This window comes from Zonotrichia leucophrys, chromosome 2 (assembly GCF_028769735.1).
Source record: "Zonotrichia leucophrys gambelii isolate GWCS_2022_RI chromosome 2, RI_Zleu_2.0, whole genome shotgun sequence".
Taxonomy (NCBI): Eukaryota; Metazoa; Chordata; class Aves; order Passeriformes; family Passerellidae; genus Zonotrichia; species Zonotrichia leucophrys.
Window position 1 is genome coordinate 105,326,791 of NC_088171.1, and position 27,889 is coordinate 105,354,679.

The 27,889-nt window shown below is 40.2% G+C and overlaps 1 protein-coding gene across 1 annotated transcript in view; it reads left to right on the top strand.

Moving 5' to 3' along the window:
• Window positions 1–6,306, top strand: part of YES1 (YES proto-oncogene 1, Src family tyrosine kinase) — a 48,871-nt gene extending 42,565 nt beyond the window's left edge. The window contains exons 9-12 of the mRNA XM_064705942.1: window positions 2,016–2,092; window positions 2,430–2,583; window positions 3,114–3,245; window positions 4,018–6,306. Of these exons, the coding sequence (XP_064562012.1) occupies window positions 2,016–2,092; window positions 2,430–2,583; window positions 3,114–3,245; window positions 4,018–4,226 (572 nt within the window). The 3' untranslated portion in view covers window positions 4,227–6,306. The remainder of the gene's footprint in view (window positions 1–2,015; window positions 2,093–2,429; window positions 2,584–3,113; window positions 3,246–4,017) is intronic.
• Window positions 6,307–27,889: the final 21,583 nt, after the last annotated feature.

A 27,889-nucleotide genomic window follows, 5' to 3' on the forward strand; every position in this document is an offset into this window, starting at 1 on the left:
ATCTGTGTCACCCTTTCTAATCTTCCAAGTACAAGATTGGGGGGTTTTTCCTCCTCATTTTTAGTGTGTACTGTCCATCACATTTAAATGGAACAGCATAGCTGGGAGTATTATTGTGAGATTATGTCTGCCTGTAGACAGGTCATGCTAACAACAAAACATGTTGTGCTTTGGTTTTTTTAGTGGTTTTTTCCCAGCAGTGTAATAGTAAATTTTAAAAAGGTTGAGTGGGTTTTTTTTTTTTCCCAGACTGTCTCCTTTATCTCCTTGTTTTCAGGCTTTGATCCTTCTTCCTTTGCTCTGTGTCATTTCCCCCTCCCCCTGCTGCTGAAACAGAGATTTAGAGATTTAGGCAGAATGTAGAAATAAACATCATAAGCATATGACTGTTAAGAAGCAGCAGATTTCCAAGTCAATTATTCCATTTTTTATAAAATGGAGACTTCTGTTCAACTCAGAGAGTAAATTTTGCTATCGTCATAAGCTGCAGAAGCAAGGGAGTGGCTAGTTGTGTTCAGTAGTGCACTACAAATGTATGGGTTTACTTTTTCCTGTTTAGATGGGTTTTTAAAGGGTTGTATAAGATCAAAAAGGTAAAAATGAACAGGAAATGTAAAAACTTCCTTCTGCATTTTTGTTCCTAAATAATAATAGCTTTGCAAAGTCAGTTTTCATTGTTCAGAAATCAGATTTCAGCAAGGCAGTAAGAAAAAAAATATTTATAACTGCCTAAAGAATAGCAAAGTTCACTACCAGAACTTGGTTACCTTAAAGCAGAAGAATTGTAATTTGTCTAAATTATGGATTCAAAATGTTGTTGGAAGCTTCTCTTTATAACTTTCCTTTGACAAAATTCTCAAATTTTACAAAACCCACAGAATTTCCTTGTTCTAAGCTACTAGAACAATTTATTTTTATTTCCCCTTTCACAAGGAAGAGAAGCAGGTACAAACTGAAAAGTATCCAACTGTTTTTTGCAGTGTGGACAGGTTACTAGAGATCAGTGTGAAATCTTTGCTCCTCTTCAGTCCTTTGATCTCATGAACCAAGGTCAGAAAAAGTCTGTGCAAACACACAGAGCAAACAGCAGCAGCACTGTGGGTCTGACCTGACACATTTTTACTTTCACTGTGCAAAAATACAGCAAGTCACTAAAGTTGTGTTGAAGAAATCTAATTCAGAGTCACTTCTATGAACAGCTTTGAATCCACTTCAGGATATGCAGTCAAGTAATTTCTTTTCCCACCTTGGCCACACTTGTAATTTTGTTACTGTAATTTGGACAGTGACAAGAGTGATTAGTTACCAATCTTACCAGTTTCTTAGGAAAGAGATCCTGTTTCTTAACTCGTGTGACATAATGTCACCTGTAGGGAAAACTGTTATGTAGAGACAAAGCTTTACTGCACAAGTAGAGGTTGGAATGTTAACAGAAGCACTGCTCCTTGGAACTGGTTTCAGATACTGCTCATGTAATGTTCTGGTACAATTGCATTATATAAATGGGAGAAAATAAGGTATCGTGAAGAATGGAAGATAGTTTTCCCTGTAAGAATAAAAAGCAACAATTTCAGAATAATTTCTCTAGTATATGATTGGGGCTGGCAGAAAAATGCAAGTAAGAGATAGAGTTTTTTTGTTTTGCAATTATAAATCTCTCAGCAGAAGTCCAGCTAGGAGGAGCACTGATACCAACAACATTGGAAAAATTCCATTGTATTGCCAGAAACAGCAGTCTGTTTTGTTATTATTTAGTGATTTGCATTATTGAAGTGGATTCCAAACCACTTGGATAGATTTGCACTAACTAGTTACCAGTGCAGAGGTAACTATGGACATGATCATTGGGTCACATATTCTAGTAAATGGTGGATTTTCAGATACAGATTTCATGAGATAAATGTGTCAGTCATAATGTCTAAGAAGAAAATCTCATTTGTGTTTTCAGGTCAAGTTAATGTTTTTGGTTTTTCCTCTTTTTTTTTTTTTTCCTGAAAATGTGTTATGTTTTGCAGGCAGCTTACTAGACTTCCTTAAAGAAGGGGAAGGGAAATACTTAAAACTCCCACAACTGGTCGACATGGCTGCTCAGGTACCAAAAAATCTTAGTACACTTGTATTTTGTGCCTAGAGAAGAGGTATCACATAGCAACTAAACATAAATATCAAATGCTCTGGCTGTTGTGTGCTGCTCTCTTACACCTTCTATTGTGGGTTTGTAATTTGTCACAAAGGAAACAGTCTGGTTTGCAATTAGCAGATACTGCACAGCCAGACACACTAATCAGTGCCAAGCTTTTCGTTGCTATAATGTAATTCCTATACTTATACAATGGGAATTGAGCTAAAATAAGGGGGTGCAGCTTAATGCTTGGGAGAAATGTATATAGCCATGAAAAATAACCTTTTATAACACTTTTCTTTTTAAGATTGCAGATGGCATGGCTTACATTGAAAGAATGAACTACATCCACAGGGACCTCCGGGCAGCTAACATTCTTGTAGGAGACAATCTTGTGTGTAAAATAGCAGATTTTGGTTTAGCAAGGTTAATAGAGGACAATGAGTATACTGCAAGACAAGGTAAGGCCAGTTAATTTATTTAATAAGACTGGTTGCCTTTCAATTGCTTAGAACTATTACTTTTAGCAGAACATGCCTTTGTGTTTTGTATTCATGGATAAAGATCATGCATGGAAGTGTGCTTTCACAGCTCTGTTTAGGTGAGCCCCTTGCCTAAGTGTAATCCTAGTAAACTTCCTTTGTTCCAAGTTATGTGGCAGTTTGTTTGTGTTTTCAAAAAGCACTTTTAATTATTTTTGGGGTATCAAACATGCTACAGCTTGAAGAGAGATGAGATTCCAGAGAAGTTGTTCATCAGTTTCACTTTTTGAAACATATTTAAGTAAGACTCTCAAATGTCTTTAGTGCTTCCAGATATGTAGCCAATAATTGCGGTCCTAGTTTGAGAAACATTAAAATACTATTCCACCTTGAATTTTATCATAAAGTGAAGTACAAAAATATTTTTAGTGCATTATTCTTTTCAAAATATTTTGAAGGTTGTGGATTAGCAAGAGAAAATTGAGCATCTGTCTTTCCAATGTTTGTAGGAGCTAAATTTCCAATTAAATGGACCGCTCCAGAAGCAGCGTTGTATGGTCGGTTTACAATCAAGTCGGATGTGTGGTCATTTGGAATTTTACTGACAGAGCTGGTAACTAAGGGGAGAGTGCCATATCCAGGTAACAGGAACATTTAATAGATTTTTCTTTGCTTTGTTGTATTCTTTGCCTCTGAAGTTACCTTTTGTACTTTTTCTCTTCATTCAGAGCCCACAGTTGACAAGCAGAGACAAAAACTTAGTCACACTTTACTGGTTCCTTTGTTCACAAAGATACTTTGGTTTATGTTCAGGTTAAATCTTGCATATTTTAAAATGTTTTAAGATAATAGCACTTCTAAATGTGACTGACAGTTTATTTCAGATTAGTGGGTATCCTTATGTTTTCTCTCTGTCTGTTCCTGATATTTCTACTTTTGACATTTTCCCAGACTACAGAGAGCACCACTACACTGAACCTGCTAAACCAGTTTTTGAAACTAAACATTTTTCAGCAGATATTTTGCTGGATCTGGAATGTGTAAGGCAGTTCTGTTAGGGATATATAAAGCCTTTTTCTTGGCCTGATTTCAGATAAAGTTGTCCTTGAGCAGAACCTAAGGCAGGGAAAAGCCATTTGGACTTGAGTCTCCTCTATGAAAGGACAGGTCCAAGGCAATGGGAAAGGGAGAAGGGGAAAAGGACTATGTGTTGAGAAATTACCAGTGTACTGAAGTAATTTTCAGAAAATATACTTAATGCAATATGTGAAAATTTCATTCCCTAGAAAGTGTGTTCATTAAAGGTTCTGTTTTGGTAGAACCACATGCATTGCAGCTGCAGAGGTTCTCGAAAAACTTTAGGAAACTGTTCTTTGCATAATGTCATTCAGAGCTAATATGCTTTCCTTTTAGGAATGGTGAATCGAGAAGTTCTGGAACAAGTGGAACGTGGGTATAGGATGCCTTGTCCGCAAGGCTGCCCAGAGTCTCTTCATGAGTTAATGAAACTGTGTTGGAAGAAGGACCCTGATGAGAGACCAACATTTGAGTATATACAGTCTTTCTTGGAGGACTACTTTACTGCTACAGAACCACAGTACCAGCCTGGAGACAATTTATAAGCCAGCAGTCTATATAACATGCACAAATCTGCCAAATGTAAAAGACTTGCAAAGAATTCCTGAAGTCTCTAAGGAATCACAGGAAAGAAAATCTTCGCTACTTTGCATGCTCTTAATGGCAAACTGGAATTTCATAATGCAGTTGCACAAAACCACTTTTAAAGTGTTATACTCTGATTTACCAATGACATTTTTTTATTTTTTCCTCTTTCCCAACTTATTTTCAGGGTCCAAAGGAAGCTTACTGAAAATATGGGGCAGAAAAAATGAGTGTTGGTGTGAACAATAGCAGAAAAACCAATGTTTCAAATCCTTCATTCTCCCAGTATTTGCTAATCATTGTACTTTTGAGGGAATTGTCTGGAATTTGTGATCTTGGGGTAAGGCCTTTTTAAAGCAGAAGAACTTTGTGGGACCAAGCAATTCTATTCCAGTTCAGTAAAACTCCCTGTGTTTAAAACTACATGTGTGTGCCCCCACCCCCACAAAACAAAAGATTTGATTCACTGTATTTGATTCATAGTCTCAATCTTTAAGCTTCCACTTTCATGGACTTAATTAGAGTAGGCAGGTAAAAAGAGAAATTGGAACAGTGAATGAGAAACCTGATCTAAACGGTAGACCTCAATAGTGAGATTAGAGAGCATAATGCACTGTGTTAATACTTGTGTTAATATAACTGGAAAGTAGCATGAGAGATTTTTCCTTTTTTCTTTCTGCATAGCTAATTAAGAATAATGAAGGTAACTAGAAAATGAGGTAATATTTTATAAAATTGTGTTGATAAAGTATGATGATATTTGAACTTGAAGCTATGTAATACAATCACAGGGGGAAAGCCTTTAATCTTTTAAGCTCCAGTGGAACAGCGAGCTTTTGTATGGGAAGACTACCTGAACAAAGTTCACCAGGAAAGCAAGACTGAAGCTGGTAAATGGCCACCTTTTAGTTCTTTTTCAGAGACAGGTTTGGTACTGTTGTATGTGGCTTGCAAGTGTTATCGAGGGTGGGTGCCACAAGTGCTATCTGTCACTAGTTCAGGGATTTGATTGCACTTTTGCTTTTCTTGGCTATTAAAACACACACACCATTGCTCTTCCCACTTCTGCCCTTCCTACAGAATTATTTAACTAAAAATAAGGAAAAGAAAATGTGAAAGTTTAAAAAGTAAAGGGATAAAATATATTTAATATTGTCCAAGTAATGAAATTTGCTGGTGTTCAGCCCAGCTGACACTACATCTAGATTTATTTTCTTTGGCTACTGACATATCAAGCAATAACGTCATGTCTTTTACTCAACAATTTGCATGAGGTTCTTGAATTTCTGATCAAGATTATGTACTTTAATTTTTAAACACTCTTACTTAGTTACTGGCTTGGAATTCATATTATCATTGTAAAGCTATCCAACAAATGAATTCAGAAGAGCTGGTAATATAGTTCTGGTACTAAACTTAACATTCATGGGTTTACACTACATTGAATCCAACTACCAAACAGATCTGTGTAGGAACAGTGCCATGATTTTTCATTTTCCCTCATCATTGCTCATCAACTGTACATCTGTGGTTATCAAATTTTAAAAGGGCTTTCTGTAAGAAAAACAAAAACAAAACAAAAAACACATACACAAAAAACCCAAAAAAGATGATGAAATTTTAATTTTTCTAAATATTTTAAAATAATAACACAATCATATGAGTTTATGTATTAATAGTCATAACAAAAAATGCCAACAATGACACTGGCATTGTATGGATTTTTAATTACTGAATGGAACAGTTCATTGTAATAACACTTGTATAGTAAAGGAATAAAACACTAACTTAATGAACGTGTTCATTGTAAATGGTTGTGTATTATAAAACTTCTCCAAAAGAGTTTGTATGTTTATGAAAATTTATTTGTTTCACCTGAAGACCTTGATGTGGTTCTTACCCTAACAGAGTTTAAAATTCACATTCACACTTTTTATATAAATAGTAATAAGTTTAATTATGTAACTAAGTATTTTTATAAAGTATGGCATTGTTGAACTGTTTTGCAGAATTGGTTCAAAATAAATTTCACCTTGATTGCATCTGCTTATTTGAGGTGGGGGGGAGAAGGTGGGAGGGGGACAAAAGCAGAGTAGCCTTCAAATTGAGGGGAGAAGGACGGGAATAAAACATTCATGAGGTTCTTTTTATCCTCTGTAAATTGTACTTCCATGCAGGATTGTGAGTTCATTGAGCATTATTGCTGTTAAAACAGACATTTTCTAGATCAGTTCACAGGTCCTTGGCAGGAATGGGTTAGAACAGCTCTGCCTGGGCATAAAACAAACCCCTCTGGTGGACAGACAGACAGACTTGGGATTCTGGTGAGAGCAAGTCCAACGTAAACTCTCAGCTGGCAGTCACTGTCATGCTGTAAGGCAAGCACATATCCTCGCTCTTGCTTTCTCTGGGATTAACAGCCACTGTTCACTTCTGTCTAATTTTTCAGGGAATTTTATACCTTTGTTCTTGTGACAGCCAATGTTTTATCTCAACCTCATTGAATGTTACCTGTCTCAGTGACCAGTACACTCAAAGTGCAGATCCTGGCATGTATCTACAGTGCCACTGTAGGTCAAGGAGCTAGTACTGTTTGAGTTTCAGTAATAACTAACACAGCACTAAAACCATTCTTCTTACAGAACCTACAAACTGCAAAGTTTACTGTATTTTTAGTATTTCCTGTAATGTAATGTATGTTTTACTATTTTTAATGAGAACAATCATGTTATTTCTGGTAATCTGTACTCCCTGTTGTCCATCCAAACCTTGTGATTCCCATTCTGCATGCTAGGCCTGCAGACTGTTTCTATCATGCATTGTTTCAGGCTGTAGTATTTTAAGAATATTTTCATAGTATTTTTGAGTAAACTTCCAAACATAAACATGTGTACGAGCCTACTATTTAGATAAAGTACATTCCTACTTCAGTATAAAGCATTATGAAAAGAACCTTATGTGTTCTTACCCTTGCAATCACTGAATTGTCATTTCACTAGGCTTGTGAGGAGGCCTTAAAAGTGAAAAGTAGCCTTGGAAAGGATTGGAGGGGTTTTTGTTGGGTTTGCTGGGTTATTTTGGTTGGTTGGGTTTTTTTGTTTTGTTTTGTTTAAAGAAAGACTTCTAGAGTTTGCTGATGGGCAGAAACAAGGCAGAATGCTGCCTTACCCACACTCATCTACAATACTAATGTTTGTTCTAAAACACATTTTCTGCAGCTGGAGTGAGTATAAAGAAGTAAACTTAGAGCCCCCACTTTTGTTATTTATTTTCAACTGTTCAATAAACTTCTAAGGTTTTAAGTTTTCCATGGAGATGCTGTAGATGTTTGTATTTGTGGCAACATTCCCCCCGACACGACTTCGCTTATAGCTACACAGTCAGGTTGGGTTTAAACCACAGGAGCACTCAATGTAAGCTAAGCAGTACATTGCAAGCAGGAGACTCAAATCCTCACACCTGGCTTAAGGAATTTAGGGCTAGATTGGAAGAGCTGATCTGGGCACCAGAAGCAGGTCTGGGTGGATAAATGCCTCAATCCAGAACTGTGATTCACCCAATAACTATTGCCTTGTACAGTAGGTATTTGGGCCCTGTGCAAATGTCTGAAAGTGCAGGTGCCTTCATAGACACACATCTTGCTCCTACTTCAACCTCATTGTAGTGCAGGAACAAAACTGCCTTTGACCTTCCAGGCACTGCAGGAGAGTGACTGTCAGTGTGGGGCTGGGAGCATCCTCCCAAATATACATCTCTGACAGACACCTCTCCAAGATAGGGTGGGAAGAGTCAGGAGACGGAAGTGAGGTGGTTGTATCTATTTTTGATGTAACAGCCTGGAGTGTAAAACCTGGGTTTTGATCAAGAATCCTGGCTAGCTGGGTGTCAGCTGTGAGAGACTGTTATGAGGGTGTTGAGAGCTGGAAGCAGAATCCACAGAGAACTTCGCCCTCAGCTGCAGACTTTAGCATTTCCTCAAGGACCAGATTATTTTCTCAGCACCTTTTCCTAGTGACACAGAGCAAGTGTTAGCTACAGAAACAGCAACAGCTTCCCTGCTTCTTCTGCCTTAGCATAGGGGAGGAAAAGGGGGTGAGTGGGATAGAAGGATGGAGACAAGCAGCTGAAGTACCACACTTCATCACTGGGCAGAGGGAAGCAGGCTGAGGGGTGTGGCATGGCAGATGTCATATGTTCTTGTCTCTGTCATATTTTGAAAAGGAGGTAGAAATGCAGGGGAACTGAAGAGCATCTGTTCCCTTGTGCACAGTGGAAATGGAGCAAGGCTAATGCCAAGTGCTGCTACTGTTCTCTCTGGTAATTCTGGGCAGATCAGCTTCATATTAGTTGGGGAGTCCCAAGCATTGTTTTGCTCTCAGAAATTTCTAAGAATGAACCTTGATCAGCTCTTAGCAAATTAAAAACAAAAAACAAAAAGATACTGAGAGCCTGACAAGAGAGTTACTGGCCCCTGGATCCCAAATAGACAGCATATCAAACTCTGGAAGGTAGCTTAGCATTCCTTTCCTAGTGAATGTATATGTGGATGTAGGATTTTCTGTCAGGTTTCCCTCCTCTCCATGTCTCCTCTCCATATGGTGTGCCTAGGAATTTTACAGAGTTCAGACTTTACCCATGGGACCCATGTTCTTCTCTGGTCCTGCCCTTTGAGCTTATTTTCTTTGTTAATTCTGCATGCAAACGTGCTTTCTGTAGGTAGTACATTGATAATATTTTTTTAACATACTCTTTAAAGGCATAGGTTTTGTCAAATTGTAATAACCACTGTTGTTGGGGCATAAAGTATTTCTTTTTTGTGTATTTTTACAGAACACTGTCCATCTTCTCTTAGAATTTAATTTACTGTAGGCAAGGAGAAACGTGTTGGCCATTGTGTTGTTTTTGTTTTGTTCTTAAAGAGAGGACAGATACCCAGTTAAACTCAGCAGGGTCTGGAAACAGACTGGAAATCTAAAAGGGAAACCTGAATACAAGCAGTCTTGATGAATTAGTCATGTACGAACTGGAAAGCTGACTGCTGTGAAAGCATTCCTTTCTTTAATCAAAAAGCTACTGCCAGTAGGAGCACTTCCTTTGTGCCCTGCTGCTAGCTTATTGAGTCTCTAGTTGAGGATGCTGGTAAGTACATACTGGGAAATGGATAAATCTGGGCTTTTTTCCTTTGCTCCCGAAAATCCATCCCAGGCCTGCTAACTTGCACCTTTTTTCCTGCACCTCCACGGGTGCCAGCTGCTGGATTCACCATTCATTCAATACCTCTCCCCACCCATTTTTTAAACACATTTATTCACATCTGGGGCAGTCTTCCAGGGGCTAAATGACTGTTGATCCTTCTCTTGGCTTCAGTGTTTGGCAGTGCCAGGGGTGTATTTGCTGAAATAAGGAAGGGCAAGGAAGTATTTCTGCTCTTTCAAAAACAGAATATGATAAATCTCAGTTCAGTATGATTCCTGTGATATAAGTACCACACGCGAAGAAAGCATCTAATCATTTGACTGCTTCTTCATGAGAACAGTGAGGACTTTTCCCTGCTTCTCCAGCAAAGGTAGAAAATGCCACTCAGGGCAGCTCATGGTGTGCTGTGGAAAAGGGAATGACCGTGCTAAATTGCAGCCCCTGTTCAGTCCTGCCAAGGGGCCAAGTCAGTGATTCTGTCCTGGAGAGTTCCCAGGAAAAGGCAAGAGTGTTGGTTCATATTCCTGAGAGTGAAAGGTGGTGACTAGATGACTTGTGCTCCTTAAATGCCTCTATCCACCTTCCTCTCCTCTCAGTTCCAGCCAGGGTGTTTACAACCAATCAGCTTTTATTTCTCCATCCTGGCAGTGCAGTAATAGCATGGACATATATGAGAATTCACAGGTTGTTGTTTTCTCTTTTTTAAGAGAAGGGTGCCTGGCAAATTAAGCAGCTCTATAAGAGCAAGGTTAGATCTGTTCCCCTTTCACTGGAGTTTTGAATTTGTTCTATATTACCCTCTTAATTTCTGGAATGACTCTGTTTTTCAAAGTGGCTTATGACTACCACAAATGTATATTGTTTCCATTGTGCTAAAAGACTAGAAGTACAATAGAAACCATTTCCATATTTACATTTTAGTCCAGTGTCCCTTGTTAAACTGCATCAAAATCTGTCCATTGAATTTTCTTGACATCTTTATCAAAGAACTGCCTTTTGCAAGGAGAGGATTTTTTTTTCCACATGGAAGTGAAGTTCAATCAATTGCCTCAGTGAGTTAAGGGTTATAATGAGCAGATTACAAGTAGGCTAAATATGAGCTCTGGCGCCACTGTCATTAGAGTGGCCCCAGCCTGTTCAGGCTGCTACTAAGTGTTCTGAAGAGCAAGTGTGTATACACTTAGTAATAGATATGCCCCTGATTTCAATTGATCAGTAAAGTAGGAAGGAATGACCCTTTTTGCAACCTGGTAATGACAAAGAGCAGTCAGGAGGATAGTGGGACACACATCCACTATGAAAGGTCAGACTATCTTGTGGAAATGCTCTTGATCTATTGACAAAATAGCTTGGGCTTCATTTGTTCTTTGTTCCCAGACAGACACTGTTATGCCAGGCAATAAACAGAAATCTACTGAGGGGCAGCATCTCTCCCAAGGCTTTCCGAGACAGTTACCATTTTGGCCAACAACCCTTATTGCCTCATACATATAGCATTTCTCACACACTCTCAAACAAATGAGATCAGTGTCATTATCTCTGACATTATCCTTTAGCAAGGGGAAAAAGGGTGTTTTGTCTCATCCAGGGTCAAGTTGAAAGCCATGATCAAGCAGCAGCCAGAATCTAGCATTTGGCTCATTGAACATTTCCTTTCAGATGGGCAACTTTTAGCATCACCCACCAACTTTGACCCCTGGTGGAGAAGAAAAGCTGCAGCAATTTCCCATTATTGTTCACAATGGACACCTGACCTACTAAAAAAAAAAATCCAACAAGAGAGAGAGAAACTTGCATAAAACCTGTTGGCCCAGTCCTGCACAGCAGTTTGGCTGCCACAAAGCCAGTGTACCAATACGTCGAGTGTGGATCTCTAGCCTGAGGCTTGCCCAGTGGTTCTGGGATGCAGCTAGCCACCTTTCAGACAGCCCACATGTGGGTGAGTGCTGGACCTTGGCCTCTGAGAAAGGCACTGACAATGTGTTAGTGGGATCTGCCTTCCCAGGTCTCTGAGCTGCCATATCTCACACACACGGCCAGGGGGCAGGAGATTTTTGTTAGGCAGTTTGGACAGGACACAGCTTCTGTGACTGTTCCACAAGCACTGCCCAGTGAGCACATTCACGAGTTCCCTTACAGTTCTCATTGCTCCCTTCTTGCACCTTGGCGTAGGTTCAAGACATCACTGGTTTGCAGCAGTGCCCTTTCAGCCCTAGATCATAGAATGAGCACTTCCTCCTTTGCCATTCCAGTCTGTTTCACTAACACTTCAAATATGTTAAAACCCTCTAAGCACTCAGCTGAACACCCACAAAGCCTCTGACTTTGTGATATCATGCCTTTTCCTCCTTCAATCTACCTCTGCAATTATTTCTCACAGCAATAATTTCTCACAGGAATGTCTCATTTGTTGTTTGGCTTTTTTATTCACTTAGGATCTAGCAAGAACGTACTCAGTTATTTTAAGCTTCTTCAGGAACAAACCATTATCTCTAGTCAGCCTAAGACTGGAGCCTGTGTTTCACCTGGTTTGTTATAAGATGCTGAAATCCCTCCCCGTCGTCATGGGTGAAATGTGCGTAGTACAACCTGCCTAGATACATAAATGACCTCAGGCACCGGAGTACGTGATTCATCACATCCAAGAGAAGTGGGATGGGATGTTGTTCCCAAAATGCAGGTGGGAACAGCAGAGGAACTGAGACAGAGGCAAGGAAAATGTCTTTGCAAAGGAATCATGCAAAGGAGTTCTCACAAAACTGTTTTAGACATCAGTTACTCGTACCTCAAGCAAATACCCTAAGCAGGGGAGAAGTCACAGAACTGGAGTCACTGCCTCAACTCTCAAGACTATTTATTCCATGCTGCTGAAGAAAATGATGGCTGGCACAAGGCTTATGCTCTGTCTGTTCTCTTTCTGATACTCTGCAGTTTGCTGAAGATTGGCATGTGGTTTACCCTGGCAAAACCCTTTGCTCAGAATAAATGTTGACATTGAGTGGTAGTATGTGGGACTGGAAAGAAACAATTCTGGTATAGCCCTGAGTCTTGGGGACTTGAAACAGCTGGAGCACAACTGCCATTACCTCACTGCCAGAAACAGAATGCCTTACGAGGAAATGGGAACTTGAACGTGACTGCAAGTACCAAAACAACTCAGGGACATGCAGCAGTGGCTGGAAAGAGATGGTATGTAAAGGGTGCATAATTTGAAGAAAAGCTGTTTTCCTCACAGGATAAGGGGATCTGGTGGCCTCTGTCCCCTAAACAGTGTTTTGGACTGCCAGTCCAGGGTGGCTGTTTTCTACCTCTGCGGAGTGGGAGGTGATACAAAATAACTTTCATCTTGAAAGCCCTTTGTGACTTTTTTTTTTTTTTTTTTTTTTGAGGAAGGGGCAAGCATCTGGAAACAGGAAGTATAAGATGAAACATGGCCACTCAACTAAATTGACAGTGGCCACCCAGGTCTGGGCACAAAATGAATGGCTCCATGCTGATACTTCAAATTCAGAGACTGTCTGAGAAGGTTAATTCTCAAAGTACCAGCTGAGGAAAGGGCCCACAGTCCTTCTGTTATAGGCATTTGGATGTAATGAGGCAGTAAATTTGGCTATGTTTGGCAGTCATGTGTGCTGTCAAGGCTTTCTTTATTCATGTGGTCAATAGAGACATGGGAGAAATTGTCAACAACTTTGAAGGCTTCTCCAGAGAGATTACCAGCAACAGGGAACTCTGCTGAAAGACACATTTTAGGGTGCAGTTGTGAAAAGGATTGTAACAAACATGTAAGTTGTGAATTTTCACAAAATAATTCCATTTGCATTCTTAGAAATTGGGAACACGTGGTTCTCAGACAAGCCAGTGTGAAAGTGCCCAGGCAGAATTCTAGGGAGGTATTTTATACAAGTTGCACATTTCTGCACCTTCTCTTTTTTTGTAATTTTTAACCAATATTAATTGGTTTGGGGTTTTTTCCCCAGTATCAGTGACTTTTCCCCTTGCTGTGTTATCAACAGTGCAGTCTTTCAAACCGTGGGGAACAAAATATCATTTAACAGAAGCTGAGTATCAAACCACTGTGGAGGACAGTAAGGGCTCTACATCTTTGTGTTCAGTAGATTGGACCAGAGAAGGGCACTGTCCATTTGGCTGTAGCTGCTGTCCTGAAAGTTCTCTGAGCCAAACAAGAGGGAAAGGTGATTCCCATGGGACCTCAATGTAAGAATGCTCATTAACTCAGAGAGATCCTGGTTGCTCTCATTTGAATGTGGTCTTGATTTTGAAATAATCTGTACATACGATTGCCTTTAAAATATCAAATAAAATACAGTCATTGCTGAGTTCTTGGAGACTCTGCCCATGCTTAATTTTTGCAGGATGGAAAATTGAGGCCACTGCACAGTGCTTAGTGGTGGAATTGGTTGGAACTTTACAGAGTAACTTTATGGAGCTCTAGCATTTCTGGAAGAAAATATTTTTGCTGAGTCCTGTTTCTTTGTATACCCTTCTCTTGATTTCACCTTTCTTACTCACATATTTTAATCTGAGATTTTCACCTTTTAAGCCCTTCTCTGCTGAATATACTGTTGATCTGGGAACCAAACCTTGCATACTTAACATGTTACTATTTATTAAAAATAGCCTTCTAGGCAGTGATGTGCCATAAAGACAGCCTGGTTAGAAAGGCGAATTAGTGAACAAAAGATATATGTCTGCTCGAAAAAAGACTGACATAGAAAGAGCTCCCTGGAATTGCGAGCCGGGGGACCAGCCCTGTGAACTAGTGAAAAACAGCCTTGAAAAGGGCAGCTGGCCTCTTTGAAGTGCAGCTGAGGTACCTAGAAACCAGAAACATCCACAAATACCACTGATAAGCACCAAACAATGAGCCTGTAACAAGAATTTGTCACATGAAGGTGGAAAACAGTCTGAAAAAAATAATAGCTCTGAAGGAACAGATAACAGGATCCCTAACTGTCTGTGAAAAATAGAAATTAAACAGGATCTGTTGGCTGATCAATGTCCCACTCCTTTTTATGACTATGTGCTATTAAAACACCTTATGTTTATCCAAAATTGAGCCTGAGAACTTCTTGGTTGAATCCTTCCTATAAGCATTTGGGCTCTCCCCAGGGACAGCTGGCTGAAAAAGAGTCTGTGATATGGATCATTTTGAAAATGGGACTCTACCAGTTCTCTTACTGTCTAGGTCTGTCCTCCTCTCTGTCAGGAAGGATTGGTCCCCCACGTTGTTCCCACCTTTTGAGATGGTTTTGCTGCTTTTGAACTCTGTCTCATTCACTTCATATCAATAGCATAAATATTAATATAAGTAATCATAAAAAATTTCTGCTGTTGTATTATTGATAAATTTGCTTCATTTGTGATAAACAGTAATCTAAAATAGTATATATAATATACTATATACCATATATAATAGATAATATTGGCTGCTGCAGTCATTGGTTGTACCACAGTACTGATTTATGTAATTATTAATTGATACCATGCTCTTGTTTGATAATATGTGTTATTGATGGCAGATATAAATTTGTAATAACTTGATATATATTCATTCATTTTATTAACCATAGATATGTTTTCTAGGGGCAATATTTGTCATATTTGTGGTAATCTGTAATAAAGGAAAGAAATTTAGTGGGCAAAGCTTTCATGTCCTCATGAATTACAGATTCCCACAAACGCACAGTCATTATCTCTCCACACCTTTTTTAATAATCACTCTCCCAATACTGCTTCCATAATGAAACCAGGTTAAGAAGGATACTGAATCCTTAATTATTTTCAGGAGAAAGTGTCAAATGTTCTTGCTTGGTGTTGAGAACCAATTTGCTTTGGTGTCAGGAATTAACTTTGCACGCCAAATGTAAATGTTACTTGCATTTTGTGGCATTTCATCATGAAGAAAAAATCATCTGTGTGTTATGGCATCACTGTGGCTTCAGTTATTTAATTTGTTTTGTTTTCTAGTTTATGTGAAAGTTGGAGGTTGACATGGTCAGAAAGTCTAAAGGAACTGCGCCCCTCTAGAAGAGTACATGTTTCACCTGGCACCCAAACTAAAATGGTCTTACAGAAGCTGTGTCACTGGCAGGGAGTGCTGATTTCTGCACAGAGAAGTCCTTCCCTCCCAACATACCCTCTTCCAGTGTCTGATCTCGAGCAGAGATGCAAACCAGCCCCTTTCCTGGGGAGACGCTACAGCCTGTCTTTGCCCTCTCTTGCGTCGCAGCCAGTGAGGGCTGATGTCTGCAGCTACAGGAAGCTGAGTACTTAAAGAATGTGCTTTAATCTGTAGGTCCTTGTTTAGGGTTTGGACAAGAAGCTGCTTTTTTCTAAGTCTGGATAATTGGGAGTTTGTTTTCATTTTTTTAATGGCTGGGCGCTTTTTCACAAAAACAACTTCGCACTGAAAACTACAAACTTGGTAATTTAATTTCCTGTGCTACCATGGTCTGCTAGAAAACGCTTGGCCTTCATGTGTTGATCTGTTTGCTGAAGTGTTCAGTCGTTCTGGGAGGGAACTCCCTTCAGTATTAAGATCTAAAAGATCCTGTTCTAAAATAACTAGATATTTCCTTTTCTGAGAGCAGGAGGTATGAGAATAGGGGTGCTTCTCTGGTTTAATTTGACAGCTAAAATAGTGTGACTTGGCTTTCCTGTTTAATCTTTTACTCCTGCTTGGATAGAGTTTAAAAAGAAGCTGAAAAGGGCTTTTTATCAACTACTCACAGCCATGAAATTAGGCAAACTCACATTTGGCAGTGCAACACAAGCTGATGAGGGAGGGGGGTGTGAAGGTTTAGAATATCTGCTGTTTCACTCCCTGCTTCCTTCAGAAAAATGGGGAAAGATTGACAGCTAATACCCAACTGACTAGCATTACTCAATCTTTTCTTCATCATACTGTTTTATCATGCTATGGGCTTTTTTTTATTTTACATGTCAAGCTTGAAGGAGGCTGCCAGCATTTGCTATTCTGCTTGGAATACAGATAGATTACTGGTGTGCTACCAGAGGAGGAAGCTTGTGGTAAGTCATCTTTCCTTCAAAGCTGGAGTTTTGGTGCCCTCCATTTTCCCAATCCTGGACTTGTCTCATCAGTTTTGATGGGAGTAACTCTGTCAGGAGCACACCATCAGCCTGAGAGGCTGACAAGCTGGAGGAACAATGGTAATGATGAAACCTGGAGTGTGAGGAGAATTTGATCCAATGTGTAATTTGATATTCATTCTTGTTCCCCTACAGAAATATTCCAAAATGGTTTGCTCGGGAAAAAAAGAAAGGTGTGATCTTAAATACATCTGTACCTGATGGAAACAGTTTCTTTGCATCTCTCAGAGAGTGGGAAGGGACTGTGCGAGACAAAGCCTGTTGTTTGCCAGCATCTTCTTGTGTTTCCCAGGGGTGCAATGTCAAACACCAGGTTTGTGCCACAGCGGTGATGTTTTGCCATGTGACTTGCATTGGGTTAGCAAAGAGCTTGTGCTGATCTCAGCTTCTTCCAAGGATTTATCTGCTTTGCAGTTCTTTTGCAATAAAATAGCTAGGGAGAAGAGGGAAGGGCTTATTTGGCCAAATTGATCTATTTGATTAAAATGCCAGGTTTTGGGAAAAAATAAAGAAGTAAAAACATCTCCAGTCCTTCAGTTTTCGCAAATAACGTTCTTTGATGCATTATTTAACAAAATAATATGCTGTTGACTAAAATACAGCCTGACTTATAATTATTCTTATCTGCTTCAGAGCAGAAAATGTTAAAGTACGGGTATCTAGCTTATTCAGGATCCTATTTCTGGCTAGAACCAGATCAGCAGTTAAAACAGGCTTGAATGTTCAATTTTACAGCCATAAGGTTTTAAATAGTATGTGAAGTGGGAAATGCTAACAGATGACGATCAATTCTCACTGCTTGCTCCTAAACACTTACAAGTTTTGCTGGACTGACTGAAAATCTATCATTACCATTTGGGGAGGTAAAAAAGTAGGCTTAATAGCATTTCAGTGATTTTCCCAGTTAGACAGAGTGTTTATGAATGAAGATGTATCCGTGGAACTAACATAGAAATGGAAATTTCTTTGTTGGTATATTGTGTGTAACAGTGAGTTTGCACGGCTACAGCTGTTGTTGGTTTATGCAAGGGGCTTATGTACATAGGGATTCTCAGGGGAGTGCTACAAAAGTATGATCATTAGGAGTGTTAATGAAAGTATATAAAATCTGTGCTTGGATGGATGCATTGAGAAGCACAGTAACTTCATGGATGAGAAATGAGGATATCTTCTTCAGAGTCAACATGAACCTCAAAATTTGATAAATGCTGGTTCAATCTAGAAATTCTGGTTGCCATCTCTTTGAGGGATACTTTGGAACTGTCAGCAGCAGAGGGCCCTTGGCTTCCTTCATAAATAGCATCCCTATTGCCAGAGGGAGCTGCATGTGCTTGACTCCCTGTCTCAGTTCATTGGTGTCAGATCAAGTTAATATAGCGGGTATTTTTCCTTCATAAAATATACACCTTGGTATACCTAGAAATACTGTTGCCAAGTTATGGATTAGAAAAATGTATTATTTATTACAGTTAGCTGGGATGAGGAGTTTGGTTCAGTTGTATGTTACTGATATATCTGATCTCATTTTCCGATGGTTTCTTCTAGCTACTTGTGAGGAAGAAATAAAAAGCTTATTCTAATTACATGTAAATTAATATTATTCTAGATGCAGTGTGGTGGAGTTATTTGGAGATGCATAATCAAGTGACCTAACTTTGCTTGCAGTTGCACACACAGGCCTTGAGAGAAGGCTGGATAATGCTGGAATTGGGTATTCTACTTCTGTGTTTAATGCTTTGGAAGGACAAACTGGGCTTAGTCTAACTCTTGCAGGTCTGTGACACGGGCAGTGATGACTTTGCTTCTGTATCTCTCCCAGACACTCCCCCCTTCCACTGCTGCATAATGCTGCATTGCAGGAAAACAGGAGTGGTGCTTTTGGGAAAGCTGAGGGCTGATCACCATGAAGATTAACGCGCTGCCGCTGACTTACAAAACGCCATCGCCGCTTTATGGCCAGAGCAGGATGAAGCTCACTCACAGGGGAGGAGAAGTAACCAGGAAGTTCTTTCTGTAAGACACTCATGCTATAATTGTAAAATCTACTTTATGGGTTCCAGTTTATGGCCCCATTAATCATTCAGGAGTGATCTATTTCATGTTCCGAGTATGCGTATACGTTCAAAGTAAAAGTGGGTGATTATTACAGGACAATATTTACAGATTGAGATCTATGCAAGAAATGATTGGCCAGAATAAAAACTGTGCATACCACTTTTTGCTACTATACTATGTTATTTTCTATTTAAAACCTTTAGATTAAATAGCTCTTACATGCATTTATTGACAAATATTGGGTTTTTCCTTCTTCAGATCCTGAATAATGATATCAACAAATGTTCATATATTTCAACAAACAGCAATATTGGATATGACTGAAGTAGATGTATTACTATTTTAACCTGTATTTTTGTGCCAGAAATTTGAGTCTGTGGGGGAGCCCCGCTACCAGGATTGTCTTCTAAAATATGTAAAGTGGCTTTTATATCCAGAGAGGCTACCAGAGTAAAGCCAGTTAATAATTTTTAACGGATATTTGGCCAAAAATAAGCTGAAAAAGAAGTTATTCAAACTAAAATATTTGAGTGAAAATGAAAAAGTAGATGGAAGTCACTCATTTTTACTTTGAAACGTTACTTTGCTGACTGCTGTGGGTCAGATTCTTTGCCTCATATGTTCACTGAGACACTACAGCTGCTGACCTACTCTGGGTGCTGCAGTGCAGCACAAAGCTTTCATGGGATGCCATAAATCATGGAATGCTGAACCACGAACTCTGTCAATATAGAATGGCAAGGACCTGAAGAGCCTGCAGAGGAATTATGATGTAATTTTCAGATGATTCATTTTTTATAGAAAAAAAAAATCCCTTGTGTGGGAGAGAAATGCTGCTTCAAAAACTCATCTTATTTAAACTATTGCACTTTTTTTTTTTGTCAGGAAGCTTTTCTGCTGAAAATTTCAGGCAGCCATGACCATGTTTTAGAGTGCTTTTCTTAAATATATGCTGCCAAAGATATACTCATTCCCACAGAAGACTGCTCTACTTCCTACAGGTCCTGATCTGCTTAGTTTGAAACTAGTCTGGATACTGACAAAGTCATTGCAACACTGCATAAGTATAGCCAAAACTACAATACAGACAGAACAGCAATTCCAACTTTTCATTTGCTTTCTATTTCCTGAATTTCTACCACTTCATAAAAATTTTGCAGTTTGTCAGGAAAAAATAACTCTCTAGAAACCCTCACTGTATTTAATTATTATTTTTCTTATCCCAGATGCTGAATGCAAAGCAAAACAGGGAAATAAAGGAAGCAATACAGTGGGTCACTGAACCAGCTGGGTTTAAACCCTCATTTATTAAGAAGTCAACTTTTCCAAATGAGGATATACATATCCAGATGGGACATGCAACTGTTTCAAAGCCTCGAGGTTTAATATTTTATTTCAATAATAATACAGTGACTCCAGTACTGATGTAATGTTGATACTGTTCCTTCACATATTCAGAGTTCATTTTGAACTAGTGATTCAGAATACTGTGTTTCCTACAGGATCTTAATACATATTCTGCACCTGTATTCCCTTAAGTTTAAATAAATAGCTCCTTTCTAAAAAAATGTTGAAGGACTGCAATGCTTGCATAAGGAAGGCAGCCAACATTTAGTATGAAATGGGAATGGACCTTTTTTTTTTAATGTGTGGTTTCCAGTGAAATTGGAAGTTTGATTCAGAATTTGTGTTCCCAGCATGCTATACTTAGCAGCGCTGTTAAAACCCCAGATCTACTGTATGTGTATTTCTTTACTGCTGCACACACCCTGTTATATAATTCTTAACATTGCTTGTGGGAAAGAGAAAGCAGAAAAAAATCAATAAAAAGTTTTATAACATGTATTGCATTTTCTATAAAACACATAGAAAAGAGTGTGCTGTTATTCCATCCTTTGTGCTACTGAGCAACTCCACTGGGAATTCAGAAAACCAGAAGCAAGTCTTGAATGTTTATTTCCTTGCAGGCCTTAACAGTGTTAGAAATTGGTGCAGCAACCAGAGAACATGTGAGTATATGTGTAAGTGCTTTGGGCTTTTTCCTAATTACTGTTTGCTTAATGAATCTACTGCATAACCATTGGAGCATGTGCCAAAACTCCTTTGTGTGAAGTTAAACACTAAAGCTGAAAATTACTTGGTCTCTATTTCAGCTATTTCCTACCAAGGTTGCCTTCACCTTATCTCCCTGGTTCTTTCTTCCCACATGCAATTTCTCTGAACAACCTGGAAATATCAGGGGTTTTTTCACTATTATTATGAAAGTAATTGCTAAAATTTCATAATTCTACATCAGTGAGAAATATGAAACAATGCATCCTGTGATTGTGATTGCCCTTATGAAGGGTAGAGAAGCAAGGTACAAAGATGATGCTCTGTGGAGGAAACTGAAGGTCCATGAGACAGTCTGGATAACACCTGTGCAGAGAAATGCAGGCTGGACAATGTGGTCTCTAGAGCTGATGAAGCTGATATCCCCTGTAGCACAAGGATGATTACCCAGCTCCCATTTTCATTTTGCTCTGTGGCTTTGGTGCTGCAGCCAGTGTTTGGCTGAAGCAAAACACTGAACAGCAGTGCATGTGTAGACACGACTCTGCAGTGGCTATATGAAAGAGCGGGGTTTAGAGGGGGGAGGTTCCAGGCTCCTCTAATTGCACCAGCTCTATTTGTGCTGCCCTAAAATATCAACATTCCAGGAAATCATGCTCTCGGTGGTACCAGTGGCACTGCCAGGGGTACAGGAGGGCTGGGGAGCCAGGAGCATGGCTGGCAGGGCAGGTCTGAGGGAACTGCCAGAACTGGGAAGGTTACCAGACAAGGTTATGCTGCCAAGACAGCTCTGAGGGCAAGCTCTGTCCCAGTGACAGGGACCAGGGTCAGACAGAGCCCAGGGACTGCCAGCCTGTCCATGGTGATGAAGTCAGGCCCAGCTCAGGCAGGGCTCAGCCTGTGGCTCAGGGCCCAGAGCAGCGAGGTCCATGGCTCTGCACAGCTGCCATCACAGCTGGGGTAGCTCAGGCAGGGACCATGTGGGGCCATGTCCTGAGCTGAGGTGGGTCTGAGGGCAGTGTTGGTGATGGATGGCTTTTAGTGAGGCTGGGCAAAGCCAGCAGGGTTGTTCCTGCCTAGAGCTCCCTCCCAGACAGATGCATCCTCTCACCCAACAGAGAAGTAAGGGGGCTCTGATGGGATTCCTCTGAAGGGGAATTTAGTTGCTGTGGGGTGTAGGGGGCACTTCAGGGGACACAGAACCAGGGCAGGGACACGAAAATGAGAAAGGGACAAGGATTGTTGGAGCCAGATGGAGGGTTCAGGTAGACCCTGCGTAGTCCCAGAGCCCTGGCAGACTTATGGGTGGGGATCAAAGTGGGGATCTTCAGATGGCCCCTGAAGATCATCAAATCCCCCTTGTGAGGGAGTCAGTCAGACTCAGTGTTTGGGCAAAGCCCATGCTATGGGAGGGTGTGCTGGTTTTGGCTGGGCAGAGTTCATTTTTTTACAGTGGATATGTTTTGGATTTGTGCTGAACACAGGGTTGATAATATAGAAATGTTTTTGTTATTGCTGAGCAGGGCTTGTGCAAAGCCAAGGCCTTTGCTGCTTTCCATACTGCCATGCTGGCAAGGGAGTTGGGTGTGCCTGGGAGTTTGGGAGGAGACACAGCTGGGAAAGGTGACCCAAAATGACCAAAGGGATATTCCAGACCATGTGGTGTCATGCTCAGCGTATAAAGGGGGGTGAAGAAGGAGGAAGGGGAATATTTGCATGGTGATGATTGTCTTTCAAATAATCATTATGTGTAATGGGGCCCTGCTCTCCTGGAGATGGCTGAACATCTGCCTGCCCATGGGAAGCAGTAAATTCATTCATTCCTTGTTTTGCTTTGTTTGTGTACACAACTTTTGCTTTCCCCATTAAACTGTCTATATCTCAAACCATTTTCCAGCTTTTTCCCTTCCAATCCCAGCCCTGGCCCTGATGGGGAATGAGCCATTGGCTGCTTAGGGCTGGGTCTCTGGCTGGGGTTAAACCCCAAGAGAGGGTCAGAGCCCAGAGTCAGGCCGGGTTTGTAGGGCCAGCTCTTGTGCAGCTGCAGGCCTGGCTCTGCACTGCTGGCTTAGGGCTTGGGCAGCCTGAGATGCCTGGCAGGCAGGATGCCATGGACTGGCAGCTGCTCCCAAGGACTGGGAGCTGTCAGGAGCCCCATGGGGGCAGCAGGGCAGAGTTCTCCCAAGCTTGTCCCACCTCCAGGGGTAGCAGGGCACAATGAGGTGGCCCCAACCTCCTCTCCCTGGGGATGGGGATGAGCAGAGGCCAGGAGTGAGGAGAACCACAGTCAGACATGGCCCAGGGTGTGTCCAGCCAGGATGGGGTGTAGTTCCATGGCCAGACATGTCCACAGCTGTAGCACAGCTGGAGGCAGGTACACTTGCCACGCCACTCAGGTAGAAACTAAGGCCCATGGGCAGAAGGTGTGAGCCCCAGGTGAGAATGGTCACAGTGAGGTCTGTCAGTGCACTCAGGGCCCTGTCTGCCCTTAGGAGGAATTTGTCTGGTACGTTTATAGCTAAAAGGTGAAACCTGTCCTTTCCCCCAAGGAAACTCATTGTTAGCATTAGAGGTAAGTCACTGCCGTCGGCTATATTTAAATACTTTTTGCATGAAATATTTTTAATGAGTCCAAAGACCAGAACAAACTGCCAGATATATCATAAATAGCAAGGTGCCAGCAGGCAGGCTGATACCTTTCAGAATACCAGTCTCCAGATTAAAGTAAATTGGTTTTTATTGCACCCATCTTTTTGCCAAGTATTGACACCAAATCTACAGAGCCAAACAATGTGAAATAACAAATTCTTGGTTCTCTGCAGCAACTGGAAACAACAGTGATGACATTAGCATAATTTTTCTGCTGCCAGTTTCTCATGCCAAGTGCTGCTATAAAAATATTTAATCTTACTTCTCACTCTCAGCTGTTGTCTACCAGTAGATAGGACACTTCGTTTGCAGAGGGGGGTGTTTTATAATGAATATCTAGTAGGATGAGTTTGAATTACCCATTAGTATAGCCCTGCTTTACAAATTAAAGGCCAGTCCTGAATTTTGGCTTTACTGGATGTTTTCTATGGCCTTTCTCTTCTTTTCACCATAACATCTGAGAACCACATAAGCATTTAATGTATTTATCCAGAGAATTCCCATGTGAATAAGGGGAATGCAATTATCTGTACTAGAAACACGGGAAATTAATATGAGGCCTGAAATGACATAAAAACAGGAAATCTGTACACAGCTAGAAATTGAATCCTGACACTTATCCAAGTGTATCTCAGCTACAAGGCCATCTCTCATCTGGCTGGACTGGTCTCCAGGAGGAAGAATGATTTCCTACAGCAGAATCACTGCTGTTTCCCCTTTAGCTGCCTCAAAGTGGGAATAGCTGCTCATTCACATAGGCAAGCACATCCCAAAGCTGTGCAGTCCCAGGTGTGCTGAATCCTGACCCCAGAGTGCCCCTAGTTCCTGCCTGTGCACACAGTTGGGTGACCAGAGGGGTGTGAGTTGGCTCCCAAAGGAGCCTAAACGCTGAAAAGATTTTAAGGGAATGTGTGAAGCAATTATCTGGGAGAGCTGCCCAATCAGTTTGTGTGAACATTACATAGTATTTGAGACAATGTATTTGTCTCACTGCAAGCTCGGTGTGCCTTTGTGCCATGTCCATGGCCTGGAATGGAGCAGCCATTTTCACTTGGCATTTTCACTTCACTTTCACTTACAGGATTCAACATCCAGTTAAGTGGCAGTAATTTCCAAACTCAGTCCAATACAACTGTGCCTTTTGGCACACACTGATTTTTATTCAGTGTATCTCAGTTCATTGTGTCAAGTGTAGTGTTTTTGACATTGCAAGTATAAGCTGATTTTTAATACTGACAACATCCTTCAGGTTCATTAAAATTATCATGTGATCTCTCGTTGAAATTTAAATTATTTGGATTTATAGAGACACACACAGGAGGGACACTGTACAAATGCTTTTGTATGAGTTGCCAGCAGCTCTTATAATATGTTAATTTGGGAGTCTCCAGGTCTTAACTTTCCATTTTCTCCCTTCCACCGCCACAACAGAGTGATATTTAATATCTTCTACAAGCCAGGGCCTTGAGTGGTCTCCAAATTGACAGCTGCAGGCTGGGAAGTGTGAATGAAATCTTGTCTGTGCGCTGATGGCCAAAAAGTTCCAGAGAAAGGCTCTGCAAAATGCAGCAGCAATGAGAAAATCTTTCTCTCCCTATCCTTCAAAGCAGTCTGATTAGTTTCTTCAGCTGTCATGACTGTGATTTCTGAGCATAAGCTTGTGTGCACTGCTGTAATTTTTGTTGTTTCATGTTATGCATCATGTTATGCACGTCTCAGTGTGGCTGTCATCTCTAGTTTGGATTTGGGGGCCTCTGTCAATTAGTCCATCACTTGATCACATTTAGTCATATCCAAGTACCTGAAAGGCTTGAAAACAGGTTAGTTATATAAAAAAATTCTGGTAAAAACTGACTGTGGTGATCACTCTTTTTTTTTTTTCCTTAAAAAACATCTTGCTGCATGGTGGCCACAGCACATATTGGTGTTGTTATCCCCCAAGCTCACCTTCCTGTGGGTTGCAAAGGGAAGTTAGAAGGGTGGGTGGAACTTCTAGCAGGTGGATGTGAACTGTTTGTGGTTTTAATAAAAGCACTTGAGACCTGGGCTGCATTCCACATTCAGACACTTCACAGGTGCCAATCACTATGGTGACAAACTCACCAAGTCAGGCTCATTAGAAGACTTGATTTTGATGGCTGATCAGATGGATGTTTGTCTCATAAATTCAGCAGTTGTTTCTTTTCTGACCCTTCATCCATCATAATCAGATAACTAATATTCTTTGTGGTACTGCCATACGGCAAATTTTGACATAGCATGTCAGAAATGGAGTGGGTTACAAAACTCGTCTAAGAAGGTGGAATGCAGTAGATATTTGATCAAAGTGGTAAGACATTTCATTGCTGTCTCTGAGTTGTTGAATGGCCTTTGGAAAGTGGAGAAATGATACAAGGATACAGCTCTTGAAAGTATCAAGCAATGTCCCATGTTTTGTCTAAAATAGTGCTCTGAATATGGCCTGTGGTCATAGTAGTCATCATTGCAGCATGAGCAGTGTCCATATTCTGCAAATCAAAATTCATTGAATACCTCCTGTTTAGCTCTATATATTAAAATTATTTGAATATTCATATTTTTTCATTAAAGCCCCTAGAATCCTGATACCTACAAATTTCAAAATGTATTTTTATTTTTACTCACATTAAAGTGTGCTGTTGAGATGTTTTTTACATCTTTCTGATCTTTTGAGCACCATAAACCTTCTTGGTCTTCAAGGTACAAGCTTCACTCCAACTGCTATTGGTAGTAAATTGTGCTGATAAGGGAAACAGTGAAGTTGTACTTAATTCCTGTACTAAAAACTAGAAACTCTTCCAGAGCTATAGAGACTGCTCTGCTTATGTAGGCTATGTATGTCCATACACATAACTCCTCTGTAATTTATGAAGAGAAGTAATTGATTCCCATTCTGAATTCTTCTCTTAGCTAGGTATTCCTGTCCTGGATAACCACTGAGACTGCTAATTCCCACTAGAAAAGCCCTGAGGCCAGCTTTATTTCACATCCTCTCTGGCTACACTTGCTAAAATGTCCTGCAGAATCCACCTTATCTGCAGTGTTACATAAAGTGGATTCCAGCAGAAGGAACTTGGCTTGCTAAGTGTAGGCAGAACTGCTAAGTGAATGTGCAGCTTAATCTGTTTCCTTGTACTTTGGAGGGCTGTAGGAACACTCAAGAATCTTTAATTTATAAAAGTGTGCACATGGTAAGAAGTGGCTGACAACCTACAGCTGGGACACGGCATGAATGGAAAGGTAACACCTGGACCATCTGAAGAAGACCAGACTAGTCTGACTTTAGAATATCAGACTAGTAGAGCTGAGATGAAGTTTATTAGGAGGAGCATGTGGCAAAGCTCTCAGATGTGGTAACAAGAATGCTGTTGCTACCTGTGAGTTCAGTAATTTGAGAGAAGACCCAAGTGTGTGTTCTACTGCAGGTTGGCTACTGAGCATCCACTTAATGCAGCCTCAGAAAAGGATGAGGTTTGACCATTCCGAGCTTCTCACAGGATCTGAGCTGAAAGAGCTCAGTCTGATCATCTCTCTTCACAAATGATGCACTACACTGTATATTAAGAACCTTTCTAATAAGCAGTGGTCTCTTTAACATTTGGTGTGCTTACAACACGAAGATTTTTTTTGTGCAATCTTCTTGTGTTGGGCTAAATGTCAGGAAAGGAGAATCATTTTTTGTGCTACAAAAAAATTGGTCTCAATATCAGTGATCAGTAGAAGGAAAATGAGCATAATGGCATATGCAAATAATTTTAATTAAAAGTATGATTTTCAAAGTTATAATGAGTTTGGTTTAAGAAAGATTCAATGGTCCTCTTATGCAGGCCCCTGAATGAAAGCACACAGATTATTAAATTCTTAGAATTATCTGAAATTGTACACTTTTCTAATATTTATCAGTTTATTGACTTTAAAATTTAACTCAAAAAATTACTATGCATTTTCCTACACGTTCAAATATGTATTGCCAATCCTATGAATGTTAACCACATATCTACTCACAATTAAATTGCTGAAGAGGAATTTAATGTGTTACTGCAGAAGGTAGAAGGATAAGGAGACTTGAAAGCTGAATTCTGCTAGAATTTAATTCATGAACTCCATTCCTAAAAATACTATGATCTCTAGGTTTTACTGCTCCAGGCTGCAGAATTAGTCCATATGTTTGTGGGATCTGGTTTTAAACGATGACAGACAGTCATTACTAATATTATCTGGTAACCTCTGTTTAACTGCAACTATCTTTGATTTATATCAAATTAGTAATTTGTGTAGGGTTGAGGAATAAAAAAAAAAAATTGCTGCTATGAAGACATTATACAGAGATTGCAGATCCAGCAAGGTTCCATTAAAATCTTTTGCCTTCCTGATGGTCCATCTGTGAAGACTATGGGAAGTTTGTTTTTCCTGGCCAGATGTTACCCTCCAAGACATTTTGCTTTCCAACCTTTTTTTACTACTAACTATAAAAAACCACACCAGAATTAAATATGCATCATGCCTCCCAGAAGATTTT